The sequence below is a fragment of the Lasioglossum baleicum genome, unplaced genomic scaffold (genome assembly GCF_051020765.1).
Source record: "Lasioglossum baleicum unplaced genomic scaffold, iyLasBale1 scaffold0021, whole genome shotgun sequence".
Taxonomy (NCBI): Eukaryota; Metazoa; Arthropoda; class Insecta; order Hymenoptera; family Halictidae; genus Lasioglossum; species Lasioglossum baleicum.
The window spans coordinates 1530639-1543897 of NW_027469081.1; the positions used below are offsets into that span (position 1 = coordinate 1530639).

The 13259-nt window shown below is 33.6% G+C and overlaps 1 protein-coding gene across 3 annotated transcripts in view; it reads left to right on the forward strand.

Annotated features, from left to right (window-relative positions):
* The window catches only part of LOC143219132 (uncharacterized), a 117657-nt gene that overhangs the window by 99045 nt on the left and 5353 nt on the right, over window positions 1-13259 (forward strand). For all 3 annotated transcript variants that reach the window (XM_076444972.1, XM_076444973.1, XM_076444974.1), the window contains 2 exons: window positions 1766-1895; window positions 11897-12061. In XM_076444972.1, the coding sequence (XP_076301087.1) occupies window positions 1766-1895; window positions 11897-12061 (295 nt within the window). The remainder of the gene's footprint in view (window positions 1-1765; window positions 1896-11896; window positions 12062-13259) is intronic.

Here is a 13259-nt window from a genome sequence, read left to right on the forward strand (position 1 = left end):
TTTTGTAAAAGGAAATTCGCTGGTTAATAGAATGATACAAATTTTTATTTTGACAGTGGCCCAAGTCCATTTTCCGAGAAGAATCAAACTAGCAAGTTTAATATTTCCATTTCTACGTTATCTTTTCATTTTGAAACAAATTGTAACTAATATACTTAAAATCACAAAGATTTTGTAAAAAGGAAATTAGCTGGTTAATAGAATGATACAAATTTTTATTTTGACAGTGGCCCAAGTCCATTTTCCGAGAAAAATCAAACTAGCAAGTTTAATATTTCCATTTCTACGTTATCTTTTCATTTTGAAACAAATTGTAACTAATATACTTAAAATCACAAAGATTTTGTAAAAAGGAAATTAGCTGGTTAATAGAATGATACAAATTTTTATTTTGACAGTGGCCCAAGTCCATTTTCCGAGAAAAATTAAGCTAGCAATTTTAATATTTCCATTTCTACGTTATCTTTTCATTCTGAAGCAAATTGTAACTAATATACTTAAAATCACAAAGATTTTGTAAAAAGGAAATTAGCTGGTTAATAGAATGATACAAATTTTTATTTTGACAGTGGCCCGAGTCCATTTGGCAGTTGGAAAGCAAATAATTTACTGTTTGTCCCCCAAGATTATTATAATGTTATCGAGAAGTGCCGGAAAGGTAATAACGTTTTTTTAAATGAAATGAAACAAGACGATTTCATATCAACAAGATTTTTGGAGGATGCAATTTTTCAAAGGGTAAAGAATTCTAACGGAGAAACAATAAATTGGTTAGAAATATAACCAATTAGAGTTAGAACCATATAAAATTTTCTATAAGATATCAATGGATGAGAATGCAGAGTTTAAAAAACTGAATTTATTCCCACGTCCGGTTAGACCGAGAAAATTCGCAAATATTGTATTGACGCCACTTTATAAAAATATAAGACAAATTACAACAGTGAAATACAAGGGTATGATGGACTTTCTACGATATATACCACCGGAGCACCATGACTTCTTCAAATCCCTCTCGCATACACAAAATACAAATGAGAAGTAAATTGTTATGTAATTTATATAGTTAGAAAATTTCCTGAATTGCATAAATGGTGTTTTTCAAGTTTTGTAACGAAATATAAAATAAATTGACTATTGTTTTCCCAATTTGAAGCATTTTAAATTATATCGAATGGACTGGTCTGTTTCAAATTTTATGACAAATCTGGTTGTTGATTTTGAAAGTGGCTTAACTCAATTCTTGGTAAGAAGACACATATTATTCGCATAATAATTGCTATTATTTCAATAGGAATTGTAAATTTAATTCTCTTAGATACATACAAGGAGTGTGATACATTGGTATCCTATACGTACATTTTTCATTTCATTGAAAAACGCACTCTTAAATATTTCAATTTAAACTTAAAAGGACTTGGGCCACTTTCAAAGTAAACGGCTCATATATAGTTTTGGCAGCATTGTGGGAAATAATGTTGCACTGTACATTAAACAGCGCTAAATTTACCATAAATAATAGTAGAGAAGATTTTCGCAAAGGAAAAAGGAAATACAACGTAATACAACATACAATTCTTGAGACGTCCTGTACATGTTACATATGTATACATATATTCGTTTCCTCCTAAAAACATACGTTCCACCATGTGTTCATCAACTATAGTATAAGCTGAGAATTCGTGGAAATACGACATTTTCTAATTATTGGCCTAATATCGATGGTTGTCAGGACACAATTCAATTAATGTTATTGCACTTTCAGTGGCAGTGGAAGTAGCGACGGTGCGGAAGGCGGAAACAGCGAGAAATTGTCTCCCAGCAAACTTTCGGAACTTACGTCACCCAGTCCCGGACCTTCAAACAATTCCTACAGTCTGCTCCAAAATGATAACGTGAGTACACTACAGTTTCTTTTATTAAGCCTACCAACACCGGTCGAAGTGACCGGTACCAGGTTTTTTATTTTGCAATTAGAAAAATAGAAAAAACTGGTTTCATAAGAAACGATTATATCTTTAGTAGTGCACGTATTACAATAGGAGCCGTACAAAGTCTAAATAAAATCAATCTTGTCATTTTTACCACGCTTATATTAGGTCGGGGAAAAAGAAATCCATCATTTCTCCGCTTGGGATAACGTAAAAATAATGGATTTCTTTTTCCCCAACCTAATATTAACTTGCCGCGTTGTTGTATGCGTCAAATAGTCCAGTCGCCAGGTCGAAAAAAGGGCGTCTACCTGGAAAGTACGGAATACTTTCCTGAAAACTTAATGAAATGTTGGCACGTCATTTAGGGGTACTCTGGGAAGTCGAATCTGAGTTTTCGACTTGTGACGTAGCGTTCAACGCCTTCTATCTTCTTCGAAATAGAATTCATCTATCTGTCATTGAAACCGGAAGGAGAGTTTAAAGCACAAGTGGAAAACATTAACAAATTCTACGAATTTTTTGCCGTTAAGCTTTAAAGACCAGTTAAATCGATCGTAATCGCGACAGGTTTAGAGTTTGACGTGACATAGCTATTTCTCGTACTCGTTCCAGGCTGGTTCGGACCAAATTAGACGAAAACCATTCCGGCAGCTGCCAAGATTTTAATGCTTCGGAAAATATGAACGTCATTTGAATAGCGTAATGGCAAAACTCTTCTGTAACAAAACAGTTTTCAGTTCGTATCGAACTAAACGTCTAAAATTAAACGTCAAAATTAAGTCAAGATCATTTCGCGAAATCTCAAATGAGTCGTGATTTGGTTCGTTAAGAATTCTCTGGCTTCCATTTATTTCTACCGATAAGTGTTCCATTAAAATATCTAATAATTTCAATCATGGGAAAGTGTTCCTTAAAAATATTTCGTAAATTTTGTTATCGATAATGGTAGTATTGTCTTCGGAAATCTTTATAAAGAAAACTAATGGCAAAGAGACAATGTAAGAACATGAAGTGAGAAACCTTTTCAAAAGGCGAGAATAAATAAATTGAACAAACCATTTTCACAATCGTGTAACCACAAAATCATGATAATGGTGAACCGGTGTTCTATAAATTAAAAAAATTAATTTGCTATAAATATTCACAGAAAAATAGTTCAAAATGGCGTTAAGGGGAGAAATACATATCCTAATCTGAAAAGATATAAACAATAAAATTTTACTTATTTTGTGTTTAATCCTATTTAAACCTAGTTTTATAAAATATTGTAAAATGTGAAACTCTCAGATTGAATTAAGGCTGTGCTACGAATTCAATACATTTATAACAACATAATAATAATAAAATTATTGAAGAAAGGACTTTCTATTCGGTTTCTATCTCTCGCTATTGGTGCAGAAAATGTTTATTTTTACGGATGCACAATCTATACATATATCACTTCTGTCGAATAAGACCAATAGAACTATAGTAAAATAAATAGTATTGTAATCAAGATAATAGAACCTCCGTATATTTTTAGACGAAACTTGAACCATTGGTAGTAATCGTACGAGATTCTATTATCGATTGGACGTATGATTGTCACTATGGAGTTCCAGAACAAACGTTCTATCACTGAAAAGCAAATAGAAGCCAGTCACTATATTTATCTACTGCTAACTGTGGCATCGATAAAAGTGCAGTATGTAGTTAGTAGTCCGATCGGATGTACACCTCTTTTATAACTTTAATTTACGCAGCATGGGACAACTCGAAATTCAAAATTACTTCAAGAACATTTATAACATAAAATGAATCTAAATTTTCATCCTGAGAAATTTCTATATCTCTCATTGTTTATAAAAATTAAATTCAACTTCATGCAGGCATTTTGAATCGTTGAGATATTCGAAAATTTAACTAAGATAGATAGATATTCAATTCATGTATTGAGAATTGCATTGAGCTAGAAATTTTATTCAATCATCATTGAGATTTCAATTTCTAATCGTATTTATATAAGAAAATATAAATCACAGTTTATTTACGTTAGTCACAATTGACACAGTGTATAATATTTGTTTAAGTGATTGCTCCATAAATATACATATTTTTATTTGAAATATTTACCAAAATCCGAAATTAAATTCGATAGTGTCGCCAACCCCGATTATTGACTTGGACAGTTTAATTTCAGTAATTACTAGACTGCGGATCTTTATGCATTTATGTCTTAAACAAATTTTCGAAAAATGCTAGAGTATCAAATTCGACAGAGGTTAGTACAATTTTTATTTATCATCGATCTACAAAAGCTTTTATCAATGAAAATGGCGTTTTATATGGTCCCGCTTTCTTAAAATTCGTCTACAAAAATTGAAAATTGCATAAGCATCCGCAGTGTCTGGTAATTACAACCGGCGACTACTATACTTAACAGATTCAATGATTCCATCCGGGGTCGTGAAGTAGTTTTATGCCTCTTAACAAGACGAAGACAGATCTAAATTACGGCAAGAGGATTTCATTACCGAGTGATTCATTTCATGTAGAATACGTGTTAAAACAGATGAACAATTGACTTAATAATGAACTAAATTGTCTGCCTCTTCATCTAATTGCTGTTGGCCCGTATTCGGCCGACCACGCGACCATTGGCTGACGCGCAACAACATGCGCGAAACAAGTACGTAATCAATTTTTCAACTTCTTCGATTTTCATATACTCAATTTTGCTATAAATGCATAAAGATCCGCAGTCTAATAATTATTATCACTTTATTTCTTTAATAAAAGAGTCCAACAAAATTTTGATCTTCGTTTTTTTTTTTTATCATTTTTAGTCATTTCTGAAAAAAAATCGATTATTCAAAACATCGATTATTTTGAAAATGACTTTTTAGTGGATCGATTCTTGAAGCTTCGATCATAATCGATTCAGAAAAATCGATCTTTTTGAAAATAATCGGCATCCCTAGAGTCTATTCCCTTAAGATGAAGATGGAATTCTGAAAATGGCATGCAGAGAGATTGACGGGTCTCGCGATCGCGGACGTGTCGATCTATTTTTTTCCTCGGTTCGAAAAAGAATCATTCCCCCCCGTTTGTTTCTGCACGTAACCGAAAGGAGCATTCCTGGTGCCAGCCGGCTATGAAGAATAACATGTTGCCGCGAACAGATTTCTTTCCCGAATCTCGTCGATTCGTTTACTTCTGACATCGACCTCGAATACACATCAATCGGCTTGTCGCTTAATGACAAAAACGTGTTCTCGAATGCCAACAGGCGACGCGAATTACCTTGAAAATTGAGTTAGGTCTGGGTTAGATACGCGTAGAAATGAAGGTAACGAATAGTTACGTATTTATAGAATATGCAAGTACCAGAAATATAAACGTTTATCTCTTTTCAACCTCTGCAAGGTTGTCGACTCATATGTTTACATTCTAGTTGAACAAGACACCTCGATGTTCGTATATGCAAACATTATTTTTTATTTATGGCGCCGAAATCATAAAATTTATTGTATATTCATTTTTCGATCGAGAAGAATTCACCTTTAGTAGTTTTTATTAATGCTTCGTTCTCCTGCATTTATGTAACACGTTCACTTCCCCGCGCATCATATGTGATTTTATAGACTGCGGATCTTTAGCAAAATATTATTTTATTATGCAGGGTGAGTCATTTATCCTGGCCACCTGGAATATCTCGAAAACTAAATTCCAGAGACAAAGATATTTCAAATAAAACGTTTAAGTCGAGGAGGGGCTGATGCAGCAATCGTATCCATTTTAAATTTTCATCATGTTTTCAAGGTCATTCCAAGGTCAACCTTATTTTTTCAAATGGAACGTCCTATTTTTTTATACCATATGTATATATACCATTATGCATATGTACGTATATAATATTTAAAACAAAATTATTTAATAATTTTTAGTTTTTGTAACTATTTAGGAATTAATTCAATTTCTTATATAAATAATGTTGTGAGAGTTGTCACTCAATTACGTCGCTTAAATTAATCATTTTTTGTTGGTACCATTCAGCAGTAATAATGTCCCCAGGTTCCAACAACTTGCAACAATTTGAAATAAAATCACAATTGAATAATACGTAAGGGCACCGAACTTATTTGTACTAGGGCTGTTACTTTTCCGAAGCTTCGACTCTTCGAAGATTCAAAGTATTCGAAGGAACGAAGGGAACTTCGAAGAGTGTACGAAGTTCCAAAGTCATCGAGTCGCATGAAGTTGTGACTTAATCAATCTATTATCTGTGGTGCCGTATTTTTCTCGAAATGTAGCAGTGTCTGTGATTGTATCAAATATAACTTGGCAGCGAAATTTCGAAGTTCAAAGCTTTGAATAAATAAATATTTTCATTTTTATTTAATCATATTTTCGTATATTCATATATTCTTCATTCACATCAGTTAGATGAAACATGTCCACAGATGATCCTAAACTCTGCGGTAACTTAAGTTTCGCAAAATTGACTCGTCTGTGTGTAGACTCGTAGACCAGAGTGATCGCGAACGAACATGCTGACAAGGGAACTATGAGAACTGTCCACAAAGTTTGCGCGTGCTGGCCTCGATACGAATGTCATTACGAAAATATACGGCGTCGAAAACGTCTGCCCCAGAATGCGTGGTTATTAGTGAAAATACACGTTGAAAATTTCGTGGGGCTCCTCGTCAGCATAAATTACGTGGTATAGAAAGCACGATTCTCCACTTGAAAAATGCGCTCCGTTGTGGATCAAATAGCTTCTCGGCGAGCGAAAAGATAATGCCAGCAAACTCGCGTAACATTTCAACAGCCAATAGTAACATCAAAAGTACTTATTAGCTCTTTAACACTAAACCGGTCAATCACCGGTCAATATGAACGGTTCCAGATTTTTTATTTCACGATTATTGATATAATTTGTATTGCTAGATATCTTTAGTGGAGCACATTTTACAATAGGAGCCGCACAGAGTCTAAATAAAATCAATCTTGTCATTTTTATAAGGGAATATGTACCAGTTACTTTTAAGGCTCGGTGGGATTAGTGTTTTTATAATACAAAACATTCATTCGCAATACACTTGACGAAGGCACAACTTCTACGAGAAAAATAATATTAATTGTAATATTTATCTATATTATTGTACACTACATAATTAATAGACTGCGGATTTTATGCATTTATAACAAAAATGGCTGAGTACGATTTAAAAAGGATTAGAGACAAAGAGAATTTGGAAACACCAATGTATTATTTTCAAGCCACTACAATTATTAAGGAGGGAAAGAACTGTTTTCTTGGCATGTGTTTTTTTAAAATTGATGCAGAAAATTTTTATTTTTTGCATAAAGATCCGCCGTCTAATAATTAATATATATGTGTATAGGAGAGACAAACGTAATCATGCTGTACATGCTGTACAGAAATACATGCAAGTATACATATAAAAATGGAGAGACATCGCAAATTTAACTTCTGTAAATCGATTTTAAAGTTATTTAAAAAAATTCCTGCAAATCTGTTGCAGAAATTAATTCAATTATAACGTATTTAAATCAGCAGAACTCCGTCAACAACGAACGTTTTAGGAAGGGAATCGAATCCGCCATAATGAAATTCCTCCCCGGTTTACGTAAGTTTTCAATTTCGGACGGTTCGATTTGGCGATTCGGGGGCGAGAAAGACGCGTGCCGATGACGCACACTCCCCGATGACTGCGTAGAAGTGATCGGTTCCCTGTGTCTCCCTTTTTTGTTGAACGAACGCGTGGTCATCGGCACGATTCGGACAATGTTACTCATGAATGAGCCCACGGCCGGGCCACGGTTTTCTGCGCGCGGAACGAGATGCCTCGCAGTTGAACAGATCGAGAGAACGAGAAGGGTAGGAAGAAGGGGTAAAGGAGGCACACGTCATCGCATTTTAACTTGCGAATAATACCGGTGAACGTTCGTCCGCCAACGGCACCGACATCTCAGTTCTTCACTGTCGTTCATCCTGTTTCGCGTGTCGCACAGGAAGGCTCCCCATCCAGGAGCCTTGGTATTCCAAGTCGAGGAACGCTTGGACCGCGCCGGCGAAACCTACGACGATAGACAATAGCAGGCTATTAGACAATAGGGGAATATCAGACATTCTCTACTTACCGTTGGGTAGAAAAAGATTTTCTTCGAGCATCTTGTAGTTCTCCTAATATCTCCTCGCCTTTTCTCCTTGGTTTCTCGTTGCACCGTCGTTGTAGAGTGTAGAGGATTTGCTGAATTGTTGAAATGTCTCTGATGTGGATTAGTTACATGAAGAATAAAACTAGAAAGAAGCACGTTCGTAGACGAAGAGTAAGTGATGTTTCTTGTTTTCTTTTCTTTTTGGTTTTTAACTCTGTACCCTGTAGATAATAATATCCCTGTTTTACTATTATCCTGTTTTAGTACTATTTTGTTTGTAACTCTATACCCTGTAGATAATAATATTCCTGTTTTAGTATTGTTTTGGTTTTAACTCTATACCCTGTAGATAATAATATCCCTGTTTTACTATAATCCTGTTTTAGTATTATTTTGTTTGTAACTCTGTACCCAGTAGATAATGATATTCCTGTTTTACTATTATCCTGTTTTAGTACTATTTTGTTTGTAACTCTATACCTTGTAGATAATAATATTCCTGTTTTACTATAATCCTGTTTTAGTATTATTTTGTTTGTAACTCTATACCCTGTAGATAATAATATTCCTGTTTTAGTATTGTTTTGGTTTTAACTCTATACCCTGTAGATAATAATATCCCTGTTTTACTATAATCCTGTTTTAGTATTATTTTGTTTGTAACTCTGTACCCACTAGATAATGATATTCCTGTTTTACTATTATCCTGTTTTAGTACTATTTTGTTTGTAACTCTATACCTTGTAGATAATAATATTCTTGTTTCACTATTATCCTGTTTTAGTATTATTTTGGAGTGCAATATCCTTTTTGAAACAATTTTGTGGCATGCTCTAATCAAACTTTTCGAATATTGTGTAGTTTCGATGCGATGTGCAAGGAACCAGACGATCCAGTTGTTTTGATCAGTGATTAGGAATATAAACAATGTAACAGAACATTGTTGAAGTTTCTAAAAATAGTAATAGACGCGTCAAGTCGTCCTTAACGGAGATACCGTGTAGTTGTATTTTTAGATTACAAACAACAATGGCGTTCCACTGTGTTTAGAATCGCCGAGTGTTACAGATTTATCAGCTATGCCAATGAGTAACCCATTATTTTTCGAAGATAGCGGTCTAATTTGGGTTCAGTATCTCTTCGTTCTTGTGTACTTAATAACAAATGTGTACAGAGTTGTTCGACGTGACGAATATTATTCATAGACTGCGGATGTTCATGTAATTTTCAATTTTTGGAGACGAATTTGAAGAAAATGGAATAAAATAGAATCTTATTTCCAGTGGTAGTTTTCCGGTTTCGGAATCCATCGTTCATTTTTATTTAAGATTTTTGTTCACGATGTAGCAGGGAAACTGAGAATGCTTATTTTTTCGAAAATACTATACGTTCAACTGTTCGCGAAATCGTACACAAATTTTCAAGGAGTCTTTGAAAAGAGGAGGCTGAATCTTCAAACCTATGACAGTCTTTTTTCATATATATATACATATATATGAATAATAATATATAATTTATATAATTTTTTTTTAATAATAATATATAATAATATATACATATATAATTTATATAATAATATATAATTTTCTCATATATATGAATATGAGAAAAAACTTTTAAAGTTTTCAGAGACGTTTTTGAATTTTCAGAATTTATTAAGAAAAATGAGTCGTCAGTTTCCCACCTGCTATGTCATGTAAAAATATCTTGGAGGGAAATGAATACTGCTTTGCGAAAGTAGAGGCTTCGAGCTTTAACATGAATTCAGGCTTATGGTTGTATTATTTGTTTTAACGAAATGATCACGAATCAAACATCAACAAATTTTCGAGAATGGGAAATGTAGTGCTTGAATACTTTTTGGATCCACTATGCTATACTATGAAAAATAAAGGGGAAAATGAAGTGTATAATATTCAAATGGGAAAATGAAGTATACAAAAAGATATTGAAATTTCAAACGATAAGAAAATATAAAACCTTTAAGAATAAATAGTACATGTACATTTTTTCGCTTTCTATAAATTCTGAAACTGACGCGTTCCTCTTGTTCTTGACTTTTATTTTTACCGAACGAGACAAATAAAAGTGTCGCGCAGAAACCTAAAAATACGACGCATAAAAGAAGAATTGTAACATCTATTCAGAAGCTAAGTGCCGCACGGTAAATACAGTTATCGTCCTTTCAACAAAAGAGAATTTATCGCGACAATGAATAACTGAAAATTGAAAGATCTCCGTGAAATACGTGACGGAACAAAAAGGTTTGGTTGAAATATAGATTCAGCCTGGAATCAATTAATATTTCGTCCCATTTCGTGCTATTCTTTTCCACGAGGCGTGACGCCTTTAATCGGCCGGTCTTGCAGGGACGAACAAAAAGGTTTCGAGCCCTTTAAACGAATGAGAGAACGAAGACAAAAGACGGATTCCTGTTCTCACCCACGCGGCCCTCGTCTCCTGCTTCATTGCGTAAATTTTTCTCGTTAACTGTGCTTAACAGTGTGCTGCAGACCGAGAACCAGCGGCAGTTTGAGTTATTTCGAGCAATCCATTAATTCCCGCCGTTTTGCGCTGCGAAATGGAAATCCATGGGACAAATAGCGATCGAAGTCTATGCGTATTTCTTACTGATGCTTGTTAGATATTTATAAAAAAAAATACACAGTCAGGAGCAAAATTGATCACACACACTTTAAATCAGAATAACTTTTTTATGAGTGGACCAAATGACTTCAATTTCTCTGTAAGGCTAGATGAATTAGTTTACTGAATCACGTCTAATAAATAAGTTGAAAAAAATGCATTTAGTCGGAATTGTGAAAAACAATACTAAAAATTTATTTTTACAACTTTTTTAGCTGGGCCAATAACGAAAATTTCGAAGATGTGTTTGATCGACTTGTATAAATTATATACGCTCCGAAAATTTCATTGAAATTGGTGAACTGGTTTACGAGTTATAAACGATCAAAAGTAGTAAAAATTGCCACTTTATGGTACACTGAAAATCACCACTTTTGATCGTTTATAACTCTTAAACCAATTAACCAACTTCAATGAAATTTTCGGAGCGTGTATAATTTATACAAGGTTGACCGAACACATCTTTTAAATTTTCGTGATTGGCCCAGCTAAAAAAAGTTGTAAAAATCAATGTTTACTATTGTTTTTCACAATTCCGACCAAATGAATTTTTTCAACACATTTTTTCGACGTCATTTGCTAAACTAATTCATCTAGCCTTACAGAGAAATTGAAGTCGTTTGGTGCATTCATAAAAAAGTTATTCTGACTTAAGGTGTGTGTGTGTGTGTGATCAGTTTCGCTTCTAACTGTACACGTAAATATAATTCTATCCATTTCATTGAATTCTCTATGAGATCACGCGATGACGAACGCCATCTACGATCTGCAAGTTCATAAAAATATTGTGGTATCGATGTTAATACAAAGGAAATAAAATGGAGCCCCGAGTGCAAAGGTATTGCATTGAAATAGAAATTAGCAGAGTGTTGTAGTAATTAGGTTAAATTTATTAAATCCGAATCGAAAACGTTAACTGATTCACATCCGAATTGAACCGTTTAATGCTCTACAACATAGCTATATAGTGTAGAATTTGATCGAACCGTTTCGCCGAAAAAAAAATATTACTATTCCAAGTTTGTTCAAACAAATTTACGATCGATAAAAATCCCTCCTAAATTTATTAAATGTTTAGAATTGTTCACAATGTCTTGTCTCGATTTTTTGTATGTTTCCATTTAAAACTTACGACTGTTTTGTTCTTACAGATGAGAGACGATCGAAGAGCATCGATGGAAGGCGAGAGACTCAGCAATAACAGCGGAGGAATAATCGACGGAAACGGAAGCCGTCCTCTTTCGCAGACTTCCAGCGAGATGGACACCCTTGGACCACTGCAACCAGTCAAACATCGCGAAAAGGCAAAACTGCAGGTATATTAAACATTTATTTAATTTATGGTGACCTGTCCAGTGAATGAACACCTCCAAGTGAATGAATAGAATTCGTATTAAACGCGCGCGAAAAAATATAACACGCTCGTTAACATGTTCTTTTCATGTTGAAAGTTATTATTATTTTCTCATTTATTATTGCTTTAAACCGAGTGGTTTATTTAGAAAGTACAATATTATTACATGTAAGCTTATTACATATAGGTGTTACATTGTTTCTAAATTCTTCTAAAGTGCTTTTAACCAACATATTATATAACAATATAATTAATAAAGTACGTATCATATTTTCAACTACAGATATAACTAGGTCCCTTCTACTTCTTGTTAAATAACTGCAGGAGCCAATTTTCTTTTCTTCTCCCCTCGAAAAGAATTAGCTAAAGTCACGTTTCTAATATAAATTATATAGTAAATAGCGTAAACCTCGAATACGTAAAATAAAAATCACATAAATATCTTCAAATGAAGTATTACATGAATAATAAAACTCTCTCTCTCTCTCTCTCTCTCTCTCTCTCTCTCTCTTGAACCGATAATTAGATAACTACAAAATTTTCTATGATCTACATTGTTATAAAAAGAACGAGAAAATGCGAAGGTTATTAAGTGTATTATGTGTAAATTATTTATAACAAGCTATTTATATTCTACAAAACCATCAGGCATTAAAGATCATGATGAGTACAAGCTTCAAGGTAGTTTCTGCATCATTGATCAGAAATGACGCGGACGCATCAGGGCCGTTACAGCATGCCAATAGATTCTCCAATCTATACGATTGCCATGGAGATAATAATGGAAAGATGTTATTGCAAAAGCAGTTTACATAACGGTGCAATATATTAACTCGTACAAAAGATGATATGCAAAATACTTATGAAATGAACCAACTATTAACCCTTAGCATTCGAATGGTGACATTATTCAAAATATTATTTACATTATTAAATATATCGGTATACAATCAATTACCAAACAGTTAGGTATTGTACGAGGTATTATGCCAATTTCATATTCATACAAAGAAAAGAATGAATATTGGAATTATTCTAGGTCGAAAGAAATGTTTAATTTTCGAGTTAAAAATCCTGAGGTCGTAGACAAATTTTGAAACCAGATTTGAAATCGGCGTGAAAATATCTACAGGAAATTAATGTGTAGCATGATTAAAAGA